We start from the raw sequence: 19,908 nt of genomic DNA, 5'->3' as shown, positions 1-19,908 counted from the left end.
GTCCCTTCATAGGAAGCAAAGGTGGCCACCTATTAGGGTCCTCCACAATAAAATGGTCACCGCTTCTGGCCTTAGTAGTGACCCATGTCGTTATAGGCAAGTGTCCGCCATTTGTAAAAAAAAATTAAATAAATAAATAAATAAAAATTAGACACGTAATTAAATCTTGATGAATGGTAAACAGCTAGCACAGGCTAAGCGACACGTTGCCAGCATGAAGGAGATGTGGCGAAAAGGATATGCGTAATTATTACAGCAGTATTTATAAGCTCGGAAAGTATTTATTTTAATCCTCAACAGCGATTGGGCAAACGTATACAGAAACGCGATAACTGCAGAAAAAATGCACATGCCTTGAAGGAGTTATGCTTTGATTGAGAATTAGAAATTTAAAGGTATATTTTCACTTTGTTAATAAATGTCCATATTTTATATCTTACATATCTATATCTATCTATCTATATCAGCAAAAAAATCGTTCTTCATACAGCTAATTACAGAAAACTGAAAAGGAAAACTTCTCGTGAGAAAAATACATAGTTCGATACATTTTTCTTTATATTCTTTTTTGAAGCTTTGCAGAGACATTAGGTATTATTTTTGGAAGCAGGAAAATAAAAATAGCAAACGCCTTCGCCGGGAATCGAACCACGGACTTCTGGAATACCGGCCCAGTGTGCAGAACCACTACACCACGAAGGAAAGCTAGAGAAATACCTTACATACTCCCCTTTCTAAAGGGCGACTAGGGTTTTAGGGGACCTAGTCGCCAAATCCTGGGTGTGGAGAATCATCATCCACAACCCTTTTAGTTCGGGCGCCCCTGTAGAGACATTAGGCATATTTTTGGAAGCAGGAAAGATGAAAAATAGCAAACGCCTTTGCTGGGAATCGAACCACGGACCTCTGGAATACCGGCCCAGTGTGATGAACCACTACACCACGAAGGCACGCTAGGAAAGCGGGAGAAATACCTTACAGCTTAAAGTGTGGATATTACGTGAATATCTATGGTGTATCATGTTAACATTTCCTGAGCACCAAAATTTGTTAATATTAAACGGTTAAGACCATAAAAACATTAAGTAATTTATCAATCAAGGTTTTGCATAGCATTCTTAAATATATATGTCATAAAAATTTGAAGTAAGCTGCAACGGCTTGATGATGCTTGTCAGCGTTATAACCTGGAGAGACTGCTGCATAATTAGGAAGATTGCACTCGAAGGAAAGCCTTGTAAACAGACATAGCCGAACTGAGCATAATCTTTATTGCTAGACAGAACTAATTAACGAAACGATATTTTTCATTACACATGAACATAAGCTCAAAACGCACACCATAATTTTATATAGAAATTACATTTTAAATAACGGCGTAGTTAGCACGACAAAGCACAGCGAAATGAAAAAGCGTCCAAGCGGTAACAAAGCTGCAGGCTAAGTGCGCATCTACCCAATATGGCAGTCTGTGAAGATAAAGGTTTAAGTTAGAAAGGTTTCAGTTCTCAGAGTTTAGGTTCCAAAATAACTACGTCATTAGCGTTGTGAAGGCCATGCAAGATGGATTGATCTAGAAGTGACGCATTCCGGACGAGTTATCAGAATTTTTAGAATAGAGAGGAAGAAGTAAGTGGTTACCGTTAGTTTAAATTATAATTTGGATTTCACATATTTTTTGTCTTACATATTTCCAGAACAGACACACTGGTTAGCTCAAGTGGATAGCCGCACTGATGGAAATGTTTGTTTAGAAGTACTGCGGGGCCTTCCAATTCGGTAAAATAAGGAATTGAAAATCAAACGATAACTAGAGTGAAACCATAATTTTTGCAGTATTATTCCTCCAGTGTGTGCAGGCAAGCCTCAACATTATTCAGCGTCAGGTGTGCTAACTGCGACCGCCGAATGATAAGGCGAAATTGATTGCAATAACCGGTTTCTCCTTCGTCTGCTGCTGGGGTTCGGAGGTGTAGGACGGTCTCTGGCTGTCTTCACTCTGGCCAATGCGATGTGCCAATTTTCCTGCTTGTCGTTGCTGCTTCCTTCGATACTTTCTGCTAATATATGGAAAATCTTTTTAGTGAGAAAATTCAAGAAGATAATTACTCCAGTTTCCATATATTTAGCTGGGAAAAATAATTTTTGTTCAACCTTTCGAAAAGTCTTCGTTCGCACGTATTTCATCTTTTCCTGATTTAAAAATGAATAAGCATAAAATACTATGGTTAATTAAGTACGCTTAATTACTGCCGTTAAATTTTGACTGTTTCTTTTTCACCGAGACTTTGTTTCACATTGATGGAAGAAGATTAACTTCAATCTGACGTTATTTTGGTGCAATGTTATTTTGGTAATGCGCCTCACACGTGCTAGATTTTCCGATCCTGATTTTGTTTAAGACCTACATTTGTCTTCTGGCTGATAATTTTTTACTTATATGAATGCTTATTTCAGTAGTGAAAATCACTTATATGAATGCTTATTTCAGTAGTGAAAATCTTAAAGAAAGAATAAAAATTAATTGATTTTGTGATAACTGATTGGTATCCTTTGGGATAAGTCACTTTAATTTCATATTTCCTTTCAAGATCACACATTTCTATCTGCACATTTTGCAAGTATTATGGGTTATTGCTTCCACAACGCAATCTACTAAGTAAGTAATTCATTTGATTTTACATTTGTTAATCCTTAAAATCAAACACTCTAAATTATTACCTTTGACACATTTATTACATTTGGCAAAATTACTACTTTTGGTGCCTAAGTAATCATATTTATTACACTTAAATCTATTTATCATTACATTTGATACCGTGATATCTATTTATTATTACACTGTGTTTGTGATGTTAAATATAATTAATTAATATGAAAATCAGTGTCATATATTTTTATATGTTTCAGTTAATTAGAATAAGTTATGGTTATGTAGAAGTTTTTGTGATACTCTGTGATGACGAATATTTTTTCTGAATTATGATCATGTGAACTCTAAAATAAGATGTCTTTTGGACTGAAATGCTAAAACATATAATAGGACTCTAAAAACTATATTTGTTTTTTTAAATTGCTGTTCAAAAATTATACTTTACAGTTATTTAATTAATTATATTCATCAAAATTTTATGATTCACATTCATTTGCTACTGCTACTATAATACTTTTCTCTTAAAAAGGCTTCTTTGTCGCTACGCCTTTTAAGCCTTTTTCTCCTTGAAGGGGGAGATACGTAAGAATAATAGAATATGTAAAATAGAATATGTAAATCTAATAGAATATGTAAAAAATAAAATTTAAATTACCAACGTAAATTTATTTCCCCTCTGCATTCTAAAAATGGTATTCTCCATTTGCACTGCATCATTTCGAGATTAATTCACGTCATATGGCTCTTACATAATTCTGATGACGTAAATGGAACAAAAACTCGTAGAGCCAATTATAATTTTACAGCAGTAATTAACTATCCAATCAAAATCCATTGAGAACCAAAACTCAGTCTGAATTAAGATTTCACCCTGGCCATAACACGCTCGCTACTTTTCGGCTTAGCTGCAGTACCGTCCGTTTCTTCCTGCTGCCCAATTAATTTACCAAAAATCCGGAGCCCAATTAAGTTACCAGAAATGTAAACCTCTTCTAACACGCACAAATAATGTGTTAAGTTGTTTGCGGCCGCAACATGTTTACTTAAAATAAAATGAAGATTTGATGTACTTCGGCTACCAGTTTCTTATTTATTATGGATCAACATTTCTACGCCATCGAAATTTCTGCTGTTTATTATTTCTAAGTTTGTTTCTATTTCCTATATATATATGTATATATATATATATATACATACATATAATATATATATATATATATTTACATCTATTAGCTCTTGGACAGTGAAAATTCCTTTTTCCTTTCTTAAATTCTTAATCATTGCGACACAACAATTAGCCAGAAATTAATTAATTTCCATTCACTAGTATTTTCAAAAAAAATCTTAACAGACAGTCTCACTCAGATAAGAACTCCACATAATACATCCCTCAAGAATTCCAAGTCCCACCTACTACCATAAATTACTTCACCCAAGTCTAACCGACTGATATTATTCAAAGCCCCCACTGCCGCTAAGAATTTTCGGACACCCTACACTTGTGAGTCAGACACGAAGAGAACACTTTGCCAACTCCCCCACTAGAAAGAATGTAAGTTACTTAATACCTTTTCTGGCCTTTATATCTTCATGTACATTCACTGATCTTATTTACATTATTTTCTATATTATTTTTATATTATTTTTATATTGTCTTTGATTTGTTTTTACAAAGTTTGCATTATTTATCTTATTTTGTAATCTTCTATGTTTATTTCAACTTTACTTTGAATTCGATTTCATAATGACAATTTCCAATGTTTAATTTCTACAAATAATATAGTACTCAAATGCATAAACATGAAAGTGTCGGGGACGGTTACTCGAGTTAATTAGGATTTCTCTACAGTAATTGATTTTTACTCCAAATTAAATTGACTAAAATGCTTCATAAGAATAAGTTCTTTGAGTATCAGCATTGGTTCATAATTCCTTCTATTCGCGGAAATATTTGGCCTGACTAGAATTGCCGGTTTGGCTTTAACTTATAACTCGAGTAAGGACGAAACACTTTCGTATTTACGTATTTTTATCAATTATTGTTCATTGAACGGGAGTTGGTTTGTTCCCATTGAAAAGTCAACTAATTTCCGATCAATGACAATGATTACATGTTTTTAATTTTTCCTTTTACAATTGAAATTTTATTCTTCATGATGATTTAACTCCAGTCCCCGTTAAAACATTATTAACATTTTGCTTTCAAATTACTTCAAAACATCTTTCAAAATATAACTTACCAGTATGGATTCACACTTTTAAAATAATTCTACTTTAATTAAACTTAGGAGATAATATAATCAATTAATCAATACTGTTTAGGAAATATATATATATATATATATATATATACATATTAGCTAGATGTATTCTTTCTCATTTTTACCAGAACTTTTAATCAATGAAGATTATTAAATATCAGATTTAAATTTAAATACGTTTATTAAAATAATACATAAAATCTCACTTTGTCATATATTCTATTTAGCACGCGGGGAACTGCAGGCATGTATGTCGGTTTCAAGGTTTTGATATCTTCGCTCAGAAGTTTAATGTCCCCTCTATAGAAGCCAATTCTCCCTCCTGCCATGAACGCTGTAACCTAGAATAAGAAATAAATTGAAAATTAGTATGAATTGCTGTATTAATACATATGGATAGTACTGAAAGCACAAAATTTCAAAATATCGGTTCTCACGACTTTAAACCTTCAACAAAATCGATTTTGAAAGCAAAAATATGTGTTATAGTTTGTAGCAGTTAAAAATGTAAAAAATCACAGACTAAATAATTTCTCACGATTAAAGTTTAAATATTACTTATATAAATATAAGCTGATAATTAAAGAGACGTGTGACATCTTTCACTTTCTACTAAAAGAGACTATACCTGTAAATATGCACAGTGTTTCTCTTGATATGTAACTCTATTTAAAAATGGCAAATAAGGGGAGTTTATGTAGTAAAGTCATAATGATAATTGGTTTTAGAGTGAGGTAAACTTGAAACTCCTTTCGCTTAAAAATATTTTTTATTTATTTATTTATCTTTTTGTGTTCATGTTTGTGTCCGCATAGGATATTTCAATATATTTTCAAGAAATCTTCATAATATTTGTATAATAGTAACCCCATTTTACTTCAAATAATTTGGACTAGAACTGTATAGTATTTTATTAATATTTTGAAGGTAATTGGGTATCAAAAAATAAAGATTCGATTTTAATATCATTAAAAAAAGATAAAAGTGTATTGCATTATAAATAATTTTGCTTTATTATATTCTCAAACATTGTTCTGCATTTTAAAAAAGTAATTATTTTGCAAGTGTACTTACGTGCGGTCAAGTATAATTTAAATAAATATGAAAAAATCTTATGCTTTAACGCTCATTTTTAATCTTGTTTATTACATTTATTAGTATTCAAAAATATTTAATTAAAATACAGAAATTCATTAATGTAGGACAAAATATTGGGTATTTTAGCAAAAATTCAAAGAAAGTTTTATAAGATGAGTAAAAGATGAAAGAATTCTATTCAAGACTGTATGATTTACTAAAATACTTTATATTTCTAAGTAATAGCTGCCAGATATTTCGGTAACAGATGATGTATCCGCTTTTACGTTATCATTCCGTTAAGATAGTTTATATGACACGCATGTAAAATGGAGCTAAACAAAACATATTTTAATACTTACGATTTATTTATTCCGCGCTGTAAATGCGGTATGTACGCTTCGTACGGTGTTAGTTTCAATTGAATATAGTGCAAGGAATGTATTGTGTATTAATTTACTGTGCATAGTGAATATATTAATTTGGAGTGCATATTGAAATTAGAATATTAATATTTGTGGACTAATTCTTATTTAAACTCATTTTTTTTCATTTGAATGCCGTAAAGCAATCTGTTTTCGCAAAATCTACCTCCTCCTAATACGGCGCATTAGGAAGTCCAGTTTCCTGATGAATGACCGAAACTTTATAACTTCAGTCACTAAACTACAGATGAGGGAATGGCAATGAACTTGCAAACAGCACCGCAAGCCACAGATTGATGGTTAGATCCTCCCAATGAGGACAACTGTAAGCAATAGACAACGGGAGATGCAAATCAACCACTTATTAATTTTTATCTGAAATCTGAAGACGCATCATGAATTATTTTTCAACAAAAACCAGTGACGAATAAAACAAATTCCCTGAGGAGCAGCTTGTTCGGGCCCGAGCCCAATTTTTGCATAATCGCCGATAAGTATCACGAAGAGAACCCGCAATGCAACTGGTCCGGTCCGTGTAGATCGCAAGTCACGGGAGGAGGCTGTAATTTACCTCCCGTTGTCTTTTTTAACATTTCTTTACGGTGGAAAATTCTCCTGACTCTCGTGCAACTTCTAAAACCTCGGTATTTTGGAAATAAGGGCCGCCTCTAAATTCACTATTGGCTCAATTACCTATCTTGAACTCTCTCCAACCAACGAGAAAAAGAACAATAATTTGACTCCAAATTTCCAAGAAATGTCTAACTCCCTTTTAAAAGTGACATACCCTGTTCTTACGCCAAACTTCAGGGAATATTTTGAACCGTATTTCTGTCAAAGGCAACACCTGTAATGATAAACAAAACATAAAGTTTTCATTTCATAAGAAAGCCGAAATTTTCTCTCCTCCAACGAGGAGAAACACAGGTTCAGATTGGAAGTAAAGGGGCCGCGAGCATAGGTGTCTTCCGATCTATGACTCCAAGCCTCATGAGAAAGACTATTCTCATGAGAAGGAACATCACCCGCTTTTTAACTACACAATTCTTTTCGCTAGCTCATTAAGAGCTTTACTGCATTCAAATGAAAAAAGCATTTAAATAACAAGATATTAATAATTAGTTCAGAGATACTAACATTCTAAATCCACTATGCACTCTAAATTAATGCATTCACTATGCACTGTAAATTAATACACAACAGTTCCAGTTATTTACTTTCATTTAAGTATAATACAGCTAAAAGAATGTTCTAGAAATTTATAGTCCATGTCTTTGGTTTTTATCTGTTTTCGTTGATTGCGTAAGTTTGATATAAATGTAAGTTAACTTTGTTTGAAAACAGTATTTTCTCCCGTTTTCCTATAATTGCAAGAACAAAATTTTAATTACTTGAAACAAATTACAGCCGTTAAAGAATACGCACATAGTTTATAGAGAGAGCTTTTTACTGACATGCTGTTCCTAAATTCCTCATCCAACGCCCGCGCATATATTAATTAAGTATTAGGGGGGCGGCCAAATTCATCCGTCTTTAACCACTCATTTTCAGGATCGAGAGCATAGCTAGCTGCACTACAAGAGAGGACCAATAATACACCAGCAAGAGATGGGGAAAATATTCGCAAACATCGATACTGTAGCTGGATGCTATTATATGACAGCCCACTTTACTAACTATAGAACTTATCGCAATGACTCTAAATTCTAAAGAGGTTATCACATTTAATTCTAAAGAAGTTATCACATTTAATGACGCGTGAAGTTAGAAGAAATTTTTCCAAGAAAAAAGCTTTCCCTTCTCTTAGCATTGGAGAGTTCTCAGCTGAAACACTTTCATTATAACCGATGTCCTGGTTAAACCACATGATGACATTTTGAGATTGAGGCAAAAATGTTTCGCTTGCACTCGAGTCTCGCGGTCGTTTTCCCAAAAGATCTAGTTCCCGCACAAAGGCATTATCACATATAATTACGAGTAACCCTAACAGGAACTTTTACAAGAAAAGAGCTTCTCTTTCTCCCACACTGGAGGGTTCCTAGCCAAAATTGTTTCACTGGAACAGATGTCCTGTCATGTACGCGAGGCATTTTCATAACGACACGAAAAATTATTTCATTTTCAGCTGTGTGTTGAGCAGGGTTTCTTCAAGGAACTGCTTTTTGCATAAGTCAAACCACTAGTTCTCCTAAAAGCGAAGATTCCCTGAAATTTTTCTTCCGATGCTTTGTCACGGATAACTTTTAAGACTAATATAACGATTTATTTCAACCAATCATATATTCGATCCGAAAGCTGAGATTCCCCGAAATATTTCTTTCAACGCGCTGTTACAGATAACTGTTACATCTGATTTCGGCTTTACATACACAATCCCCATTTGCTTCAAAACTAACAGATGCCTTCCTGTTGGTTATCTAATGTAAGGCTTTGCTTCGAGTATATCTTACGAATGTTGCATTCGAATCCCACAAATCTTACGAAATATTCGAGGTTCGAGTTTTCGCACACTTTCTTCACTATTCGTAAGTGTCGAATCCTAAATTTAAAACCTCTTAAATGTTCCAGTTCAACTTCCGAATATTAGTTTTAATCGTACTCATTAAAAGCGATGATTATCAAGAAAAGAAAGGGAAGGAACGAGATTGTTTCCATTCCATCGAACTTGGATCACCAGCATCATCTCGTTATAGCCCTGAATGCCTTATTTTTGTATTTGATATTTAAGTTTCTGGAGAAAATTTAAACTTGTAATTTTTAGTGTTTATCTATGTTAACGCTTTAAATATTGTTAGCCCCTTTTCACTTGCTTTGCTTTAAAAACTTCTGAAGCAATTTATAAAATGTGAGTTATTGCTACGTTTTTTGATGAAATCATATTGCAAAAAATTAGTAAATTTCAAGTTTTAATTATGTATTTCCTTTAATAATTTTAGTTATATTTTCTTATTAAATATAGGTGTGTTTTAAAAACTACGAAACTATCTTCTTAAGCTTGTTTTTACTTAAATGCAGATTTGAATTATCTTTTTTTTTTTTAAATTATAAATCTTTAATGTTAAGTAAAAGTTTCTCTTGTTTCCTCTCTTCTGTTTATTCTTCTTCTATCAAAGATTCAAAATATTCGAGAATTTTTTAAGATTTGACTTCAAATTCCAGACAATTTAGGGTTGTCCTTCCTCTAATATTTTTCATCTTGGTGAATATACCAGTTTTGCTTAGCATAGTCAAACAGAATAAGCTCCGTATTCAAAAATTAAATGTGCATTTTTAATGTTTTCTGTGCACAGTATTGCTTTAAAGTGTGCAGTTACGTCTGTACTGAATAATTAATCTCATAGTTTCTTCTTTGATGTATTTACTTGTACAAAACAAAATATTTTTAATATTCTTTTTATTTTTACCTGATGCAACTGTTATAGAAATTTTAAAACCCTACTATGTTTGCAATAATTACGTATTTACAATAATTATGTATTTAATAAAATTTGAGACATATCACAAAGATTCGAGTATTCGTAATATATTTACTGAATGTCTTTAATATTTATTAATTATTTCTACTGGAAATTAAGAATCTTTCAGCGTAAAACCTTTTCTTGGGTTCTGCTTTTCAACATTTTCAATTTTTATAAAGATTTTGGATTTCAGTATTCTTATATTTAGTATTATTTCACAATGAAACCTTTTACATCAAGAATCTAAACGACTTACCTGGGATATCCGCTCAAAGACATGCGCAAGTGGCAAGTAAGAAATCATTACATCAGTTTCGGCAGGAGCCTTGTCCCCCTGCAGTAATCAAAAAGAAATTTTCTGTTTAAGTAAATGACATCCGTTTTCAAAATATAGACCTATAATATAGTATAAGGTCTATAGGTATAAGATCTCTAGGTCTAAGGTAAACTATAGACCTTAATATAAGAGACAGAATTCTGCTTAAAGAGTAATCGAATTTAAATACCGGTTGATGCTCATTAAAATACTAAGCATTCGAAGGATTTGGAAGAACATGGCTTCCAATAGTTAAGAATGCAATACAAAGTATCCCTTTTCGAAGACATAGTTGAATTTGAGCGGCTAAAAATCGCTGGCATCGCTCTACATGGCAATATGCGAGTATCATATATTACAGACAATCACGATCGACTATCGAAACATATGATAACTAGGCAGTTGCTGAAGACGCCAGAATTTTGAAGGGTTTGAGGAGGTTTACTTAAGTGCTGATTCGATAGTTTTTTAACTTTCGTAGGACACGTTTTAACGATATTCGTGTTTCTATGGCTGAAAGAGCATGTATGGTAGCTAATGAGAGCTGGCGTGCTGTCAAATGCACCGAATGCACCGGGCAATTTGCTCTCGTTACTGTCGTGCTCTCTTTATTTACAGTAAGACTGTCGTTTTGCTTTCAGTACTCCAGTCTTATAAAAACATAATCTTTTAGCTTATGATTCCCATTTTGTAAAATAAATTTGTATCAGACTCTCTTAACCCTCCACTGATCGGGTAGCTAAAGACACAACTGCTGGTAATTCAAGTAAAATTACTTGCCTGTCGCCTCCCAACGGGTATAATGGTTATTGACCCTGACTGCCATACCAAAGGAGTCGGCTTCGATTCCCAGAGAGGGTGTGGATGTTTGTAAATGTATAGTGTCCGTGCGGCATGGCAGCACTCTAAATATGCGGCGAGCCAAAACTCCTCTCGAGAAGTTGCTGGTAGGGGAAAGATGTGGAAGATCTCGGATCCGTTCCCGCGGAGTGCTCTCCATCAAAATTGGGGGGGGGGGCAACTGAGCCAGGTTACACTGTTAGTTTGTTAGTTGTATGGTGCTCTAGGTTGTCGCCAACGAAAGACGTAAACTTGCGTTCCTTGCCACGAGGAATTTCATGGACTTGGGCTGAGTATAGGTCAGACAAGTCAGCATCAGACAACAATAACAACATTCATGTCGACATTGTCGAAAATGAGCTGTTTGCATGAGGCTTTCCAGTTTTAGTTATGTCTGACATAAATACAAGCCAATGCCCTGTAAAACGACATTTACAAAGGCATAGAATATTTTGCCATACTTTGTCACACCTAATGATACTTAAAACAACCTTGCATCCACTTAAACGATAAACAACTGTATTTTTATATACAAATTTGAGATTTGATTTAGGTCTTTCTTTAGTTACTTATTTTTGACATAAAATGTCATTTTAATACTTTGCAAGGCAATGAGAGCATTGAATTAGGAATCACATTTATATTTACTTTTAAGCAAACCAAACGGAGCAGTTTTAACTATTAACTATCCATGGGGACACGAAGTCGCCTATAACTGAGATAGTATAACTTTAAAGAAATAATATTAATTTAACATATTGTAAAAGAAATTAGTCTTTTATTTCTAATACAGCACTAAAGTTGTATTTATTAGGAATTCAATCAAACACTCCCGGCCAGCTAAATCAAATCATAGCGTACTTACTGGAACTTCTGAAAGCGACTTTTAAATGAGAAAACCATAATCGTCGGAAATAGCTTGAAACAAACTGAAACAGCTGTGTCTGAAAAGATATTTCTGCTGAATTAATTACTTTTGTATCATCATCTTTCAAGTAAGATTGCTTGTCATATCTTTCAAAAGTCTGCATTGATTTCAAAATAATGGAATAAATCTAAGTGCTTTGTCTAATTTGTAAATTAAATCAAAATTAAATGTTACGCCCTTCAAGGTATCTGTAAATAACCACATATACTAGTACAAACATGCAAGTTTCTCTATATCGGAAAAGTCATTAGTTCTCACTTACCATATGTTTCATAATAGCTGAGCTTGTCAAAACAAAATTGGCATGTGTTAGCATAACTCCTTTGGGATCACCAGTTGTTCCGCTCGTGTAACAGACTGTTGCCAAATCAGAGGGATCAGGAGGCTGAAAATCATAACATGTGTATTTAATTAGTAAATTAACAGTCTCTCAAAAAATAGCTGAAATGTGCATTAAAAATTCTCAAAAGTTGAAAAAATTAAAAGAAAACTAAAACATCTTCTGTAAAGTATGACAGAATCTAGAACACACATTCTCAGATTCAAACACAAACTATTTTTAAACCCTTGGAACAAAACTCTTCTATTGTTTATTTTCATATAATGAATTACGTATAAATAAACTTCAGTTTCTTCTCAATCCCAAGATTATTATATTTTAAATTTTTTTTAAATATTTTTAAACGTTTTAGAACAACAACCGTAAGCTGTCCGATATGTCAGGCTATAATCTGAAGTTTTTAGCCTGCATTTATGTAAAGTTTGTGCTCTTAGATTAATAGCGAAAGCATTTATTATTTTAAAAAGCATTCCAAACTGTTTCATCTGCAAAATTTATGCTCTTTTACAAGACAAGTAATTTTTAAATTGTGAAGTATGCGTGTTTATAATTTTCTCGCATAGGATAGCAATAAAGTAATTCGTTCTCCATAGCAGTAATTTATTTGTTCTATTTCATAGCTTCTTAATTATTAGTTAAACAATTATTAATTATTAGTTAATTTATTAGTTGTGTAATGGATCTTTTTTAAATGTAATAAAACAAAGGCTTTGTATTTTCTTTTCAGTAAATACTGATTTAAAACAATCTCTAAAATTGTGACAAAACTGAAATTTGAATTTATCAATGTGTTGAAATATTTCGAAATAATTCAATTAAACATTCATTTTATCATTATCAATCAAATAAGATTTCACTTTTGTTTAACTTTACCATTTCTTTATTTTTTCCCAATCAGTGTGAATGTTTACCTCTATTTGAAATACGAGTATGCAGTGGCTCACATTTGGTTTTTGGACACTTGCGTTCGTCAATTTTATTTGAAAATAATAATTTCTAAATACTGGAGAAACGGTATTTTTCTTTCATTTATACTATTGATGAACTTTCTGAAAATCCGCTGTTTCTGAAAAAGTCGTTCAAAACATAATTGGTAAAATAAATAAATAAATAAACACTGAAAGATTTCAGATTTTACACTACGCCCAAAGGGGCGTTTCTTTAACGTTTTGTGTGTTACCTTTATTTACTAAATATCATGTTCTTCGCACTTAAACTATAAAATTCAGTTCAAGAGCAATATCCCAAAATAATTTTAAATTGAGCATATCTTTAGAATTTCGGATACACAGTCTCACGTACTGGAAATAAAAATGTTTTTACTGTACAACGTTGCCATAACTCGCTTTGAAATCCTTGAGTTTGTTAATGAAAAATTCGTTAAAATTTTACAAAATATGAAGTCCATAATAAAACAAATTCCAAATTTCAAATTTGGGCTTTCAGATGACGAATATTCGCAGTAGAATTACTTCATTCAAAATTGGATGGCTCTCGGTACCGTTTTTTTATCCCAGTGCGAGAAACATACATATATTTATGAAGATTCTTCATTATTTAATTTCTTTAAGTATAACACAGGGCGATAATGTTTGGTGGCAACAATTTGAAAAGTGAACCGACATATATAGTGAACTAACGCAAAATGCCAAAACGAAATTAATAGTCCTTCAGGGCAAATTACCCCTTTGAACTAATAAATAAAATGTTCCGAAATATGAGTTCATTAAGTAGTCAGACATGTTGAGTAATACTTAACAAAAATATGAAAACAACTGCATATTTAATATTAAGATTGGCATGAATTCAACTTATTTGGGGGGGGGGGTAAAAACATCCCATGTTTTCCTTTCTTCAGTAAGAATTGCTTTAATAGAACTTTCGAAGAAATATCGTATTATTTTACGCTTTTCTTCAATTTATTCCTTACATGCTGGGTAGGATTTGAGTCCGAAGAATATGAAAGAGTTTTGACAACTTCAGGACAGTTGCATAACAACCACAAGCGTATATTTAGGGCTGTGTGCTAAGGATCGATATCCTTGAATCTATTTTGCATTCCAAATTTTCCTTCAGATGCTTTCAGTAACTGATAAGAAATTTGATAATAAGAATTTTTGTATACTTATAATGATCCATATTATTTTCTAAAGAAAACTAGATTTCTATCTGAAAGGTAACGAAACATCTACAAACCATCTAAAACCTGTGCTAAAATTAGACAATAAAGATTTTGGATTCTATTCTTCATTCGAATTTCACCACACTGTAATTCATTGATCGCATCCAAATGTATTTATTTTTTGACTCGTCTGCAAGTATAACATTTTTCCATTATGATAATTGCTTACCATGGATTTTGTGAAAAACAAGGCATATTTTTTTTTTTTTTTTTTTTTTTTTTTTTGTTTTCTTATCGACGAAGAATCTCCTTCTTCCTTATCGCCCATTGTATCCATATGCCCTAATGAATCTTTTAACAGTTTTAAGATTACGTTTTATTGAAAATTTTTCTTTTAAATCAGCGCTGCAAGTTTTATATCACTAATGTTTTAACCTTTATTTTTCATAGGATATAACTCCAATTTCTTGGCGTTAGCTGGGAATGTACTGTAGACTTCAGGCTATTTTAACCAGTTACACGTAATTTCCACTGTTTTTTAACATAAAAAATAGTTTAACGCTTTACTTAAGGATTATTTTTATATATCAAATACTTTTACTACCTTTCAAAAAATTTATTTTATATTATTAATTAATATTTAAATTTCTAGAGAATTTATTTTTAATTTGTAGCATTTTGTCATGTTCGTTTCATGTATGAAATTCTCAAAACATTTTGCTAAAAAATAATAATATCCAAATAGAGACAATAATTTGTTTGATGTTTTTTCATTTAAAATAAAAAATTACAGCAAGAAATTTAGTCTGCCAAAAGATCTCAAACTTTCGAGGATCTCCATTATTTATGAGAGTTACTCATTATTATTTTTGAATAAATAATTTTACTACAAAAACATTATGATGACATTTATTTTTCAAAATTGAAGTATGAGTTTCAATATTTAGTACAAACCCTATGAAACTAAATTTAAAAAATACAAGTATCTAAAAGCAAGCGTGAGCCACTGTACATGTAACAATGTTTTTCGAAACTGTTAGGAAACTAAGAAGAAGAACTTAGAAATATTTTAGAAGAATGGTTTGGGTTTACCATCATGAAAGCATTCCAAGTATATTTTTGTAAATAATTTGTAAGAAATATATATTGAGAGAATTTTTCCCATCATTACATATTATTTATAATTAATTGGCTGAAAATAACATGATTATTTTTACTACGCTACTCTGTTCTTTACCAGAGCGCATGGAGACCGTATACCAGTGCAATTCTCGTTAATCTAAAGTTATGATCATATTTGAAAATATATTTATTACATAAGATCCACAAAAGAATTTTTTTCTGCTTTTTAGTCAAATAATTCAATAATATACAGATAGAATATTTTATATTCCATAAGTTTATAAAATTTATAATAATATAAAAAAATGTTACAAAACTGAACTACCAATGTGTCACTATAGGTCATGCTTTTATGCGATTTTCTCCAAGATATCATTGCAATAAAATGTTTTGTTAAAAGGATGAAAAATTGAAAGGGTACAGATTTTAATGATCGCCCAGAAAGGCTGTTTTAAAGTTTAATAGCACAATTCAAATCTCACAGTTTCATCAGTGGAAGTTAGCGACAGAGACGTCCCAGGTGGAAAAACGGAAACTCTTATAGGATATTAGGTGAATATAGTACATTTAGATTAAGATGGGAACATTGTAGAGACATTAGGTATTTTTTGGAAGCAAGAAAGGGAAAATTGAGCAAAGCCTTCGCCAGGAATCGAACCACGAACCTCTGGAATACGCGCCCAGCGTGCCACACTACAAAGGCATGCTAAGATGGCGGGAGAAATACCTTATAACATTATATGTATATTTTGCATATTTAAAAAACTAAAAAATACATAATGTAATTCTATAAAAGTATCTAATGTTTTTAACTAGATATACCATGAATTAAATGCATTTTTTATTTAAATCCATCAGATTAAAAAGTAACAATATTAAAATGTTTAATGTTTTTAATTAGATGTATAAAGAGTTGAAGGTATTTTAATTAAATCAATCGAATTAAAAATCAAAAAATAATATTTTAAGAAATACATCTACTGCTTTTAAAGCGTTTAGTTTGTTAATTAATTACAGACAGATTAAATATGAAAGAAAGATATCTTACGTTTCTTCGAATGGCAACAAACTCGAATAGAAAAGGAACCAATATATTAAGGTGAAAACATATGTTTGAAAAGTGAAAAAATATGTGGCGTAATTCTATAAAAAGTATTTAATATTTTTTACATAGCTATATCATGAATTAAATTCGCTTTTATTTAACTGAATCAGATTCAGAAGTTTAAAAAAAAATGTTACTCTTAAAAACAGTATCTATTGATTTTAAATAGCTTAAATTATTCATCAGTAACAGATAGATTCAATTTGAAAGATAAGTATCTTACATTTTGTAGAATGGGAATAGACTTAAATAAAAATTGAAACAATGCAAAATTGCGCTTCTAAGATTAACAACTCATTTGGGCTAGTAAGGAAATGTCAATATTATAGAGTAAAATTTCAATTATACACCTGTAATGATACTACTATGTAAGCTTATGTCGTACTACATATACATTATTTTGTGCTTAACTTTGAAATGAAAAGTTTAGAAATATATCTTGAACATTTGGAAACAAGCATATCAAATTGTGTTTATAGAATCGAAATGCTCTAATTTAATTTTCGCCTCGCGTTCCTCTTTTTCTCTTAGAATATAGCAAGGAAAAGCAATATGTAAGAAATATTAAAAACTCTGGAGGGAAGATGAAGCTATAGAATTCGCAGTTAATATCAAGAAACAAGAACATTTTGTCACACTTTTCTTTTTTGTTCTTTTTATTTCGATACGGTGATATTTTCTCAAAATTAGTTTCGTAATGAACGACTCCATATGGTATTCGAAATTTTATTCTGTAAATATTTGTGACTCTTTTTATTTCTTTTAATCGTCACGAACACCCTATTCTTGCATTCTATTGAACGTTTCTCGCTTTACTACATAGAAGATAATGCAGTTAGTTAGTTTACTTGTTCTTTTGAAAGCATTTTTCAATTTCCATACTTTCCAATCAAAACATTTTTTCAGCATCATTGCTCTTTATTTAATTATATTAAAAGACAAATTGTAATTCCATATCTTTTATTAGTATGGGCTCTGTACTTTCATTTTTTTGTTGCCATTTGGCATATTTGAATTTTTCAGACGGCTTTTTGTGATTCATTTTTCTGCTTTTATTAAGGAAAAGTGAAATACAAATTACTATACACTTTACTAATATATATTCTCAATCCTTTTTTAGAAATAGTTTATAACTCGCTTAAATGTATCTCTGTATTTTTGTGCATAGGTCTCTGTTTATTTCATTATATATAAGTAAATAAGAAACCATTAGCTGATTTTACTCATTTGTAATTCCCTTTCTACTCTTTTTTATACACCTCTTTTTGTAATTTCTTTAGTTACTGATTTTGCTTTTTTTTTTTTTTTTTTTTCTATGTAATAACATATATTTAACTGCATGACTATTTTATTATGAGTCGCACTATTAAATTTTATGACGATAACCTTAGTTGAGCTATCACCCTTATCACCCTTTCAAATCTACTAAGCATTTTTGTCTGTATGTTAAGTCGCTAGACAGGCAGCATTTGGAAAAGGGTTACAAAATTTAGCGACATTTTAGAATGTTTGAAAATAAATGTTTCATGAGCTTGCAAATACTGCAAGAGATTTTACGTAAATACTTTGGATTCATTTCCAGACTTCCTTTTCTACTGTGTAAAAGCTTGGCATAGCGATCAAGAGAAGCCGCGTTTCATTATGTTGCTCTAAAGGATATTTTACTTATCAACTTGACTTTTATCTAGAGATATGTTTCAAAAAACTGTAAAAGTTAATTATAAAAGGAATAAGACCTTTCAGAGAACTCAATAACAATAACGAAGAATTTCATGCAGTTCATCTCAAAATGATGCACAATATAGAAGCTTTAAGCTTTCGCTAGCTTGTGTGCAGTTAGTTACGTAACTGCTAGTTTGTGTGCAGTTAGTTACGTAACTACTAGTTTGTGTGCAGTTAGTTACACAACTGCTAGTTTAAAACCCGTAATAAATTATAATTATAGATAAAGTATGCAGCTGGAAGTTTTCTAGGGTTTTCTTTAACACCAAAATCAAACAGATCTCTTTGCTCAACTTAGACTTGTTTGAATTTTTATTTTATTCATAATTCATATACATATTAATCTCTTCCCGTTTGAATGTGGAAGGTTCAATAAGTTAATTCCTATCAAATTCTGCTTTTCTTACAGCATTTAATTTTATGTATACCTATATGTACATAATCAATTCAAGTAAATTACTACTATGCAGTTTAAAATGGGAAATTAAGAATAATAAATGAGCAAAATTATGAACTAAAATTGTACTGTTCTGTGAAATAGAGCTGCCAACAGCCTTTAGCTATGAGTGATTGCGCTAGATTTCAGTTTTAAAAAGAAAATCTTATTTACAAACTTTTTAATTTTTGTTATTACGCACACACACACACAATTATATATATATATATATATATATATATATATATGTAATAGATTCAAACTCAGGAAACATTGACCAGGTGCAGGAAGAGAATGACTAGGGAGCAGGAATTTTGATCATCCGCAATGACTAGGATTTTGAAGGCGAAGACAGATTAAATCTTCAGTTTTATTTTAAGCAACATATTGCGGTTACACACATGTCAGCACATTAAATATGCCTGTTCCAAAAGGCTTACATTTTTGATAATTTTGTAGCAAGAAAGCAGAGCAGACAGACAGCAGTATAGCCAGGCCAAAGCGTGGAAAGCAAATGCGTATATTCAGGATGAAATCTTATCTTAGACTGAGTTAGTTTTGGTTCTCAAAGCATTCTGATTGGACAGTTAATATTGCTCTAAAATTACTATTGGCTGGTTGAGTTTTACATCATCATAATTACGTAAGAATTATACGACATAGAATAGTCTCGAAATGACGCAGTGCAGAGAGGGGTTACTATTTTTAGAATAGAGAAGAGAAATTTACGTTGCTAATTTACTCTTTAACATATTCTTTTTCTTACATATATATATGTGTAATATTTTGACAGGCAGGCACAGGAATGACAAAGCTTTACAATATAGCTACATCAGAGTCCGGGCGTTATTGTGGCTGAGTAGAAGGCTGCAAAATGACGACAAAGAAGGATTAGTTTTTTAGATTCCACATCTTTATTCAATGCTCACCTCAAATAATTTTTCCTTTAGATGAAATTCTCTAAATTACATATTCAATAGTGATTTAAACTAAGTAAGATTAAATTTAGATTTTCTATATCATAACTATTCTAACAAAGGAAAGATGGGATGAGCAGCAGTAAAAGAAAGCCAGTTTGACCAAAAATGGCGCGTACACTGTAT

At 31.5% G+C, this 19,908-nt stretch overlaps 1 protein-coding gene across 4 annotated transcripts in view; it reads right to left on the bottom strand.

The window, feature by feature from the left end:
- Positions 1 to 19,908, bottom strand: part of LOC118204727 (long-chain-fatty-acid--CoA ligase 1-like) — a 132,621-nt gene that overhangs the window by 58,834 nt on the left and 53,879 nt on the right. For all 4 annotated transcript variants that reach the window (XM_035377025.2, XM_085824161.1, XM_035377024.2 and 1 more), the window contains 3 exons: positions 12,221 to 12,343; positions 10,131 to 10,208; positions 5,121 to 5,255 (listed from right to left, as the gene is read on the bottom strand). In XM_035377025.2, the coding sequence (XP_035232916.1) occupies positions 5,121 to 5,255; positions 10,131 to 10,208; positions 12,221 to 12,343 (336 nt within the window). The remainder of the gene's footprint in view (positions 1 to 5,120; positions 5,256 to 10,130; positions 10,209 to 12,220; positions 12,344 to 19,908) is intronic.

This window comes from Stegodyphus dumicola, chromosome 9, assembly GCF_044657685.1.
Source record: "Stegodyphus dumicola isolate Sdum_Otavi_A_Nest chromosome 9, ASM4465768v1".
Taxonomy (NCBI): domain Eukaryota; kingdom Metazoa; phylum Arthropoda; class Arachnida; order Araneae; family Eresidae; genus Stegodyphus; species Stegodyphus dumicola.
Note: the sequence above shows the minus strand (reverse complement) of the source record. Positions and strands in the feature narration are given on the sequence as shown.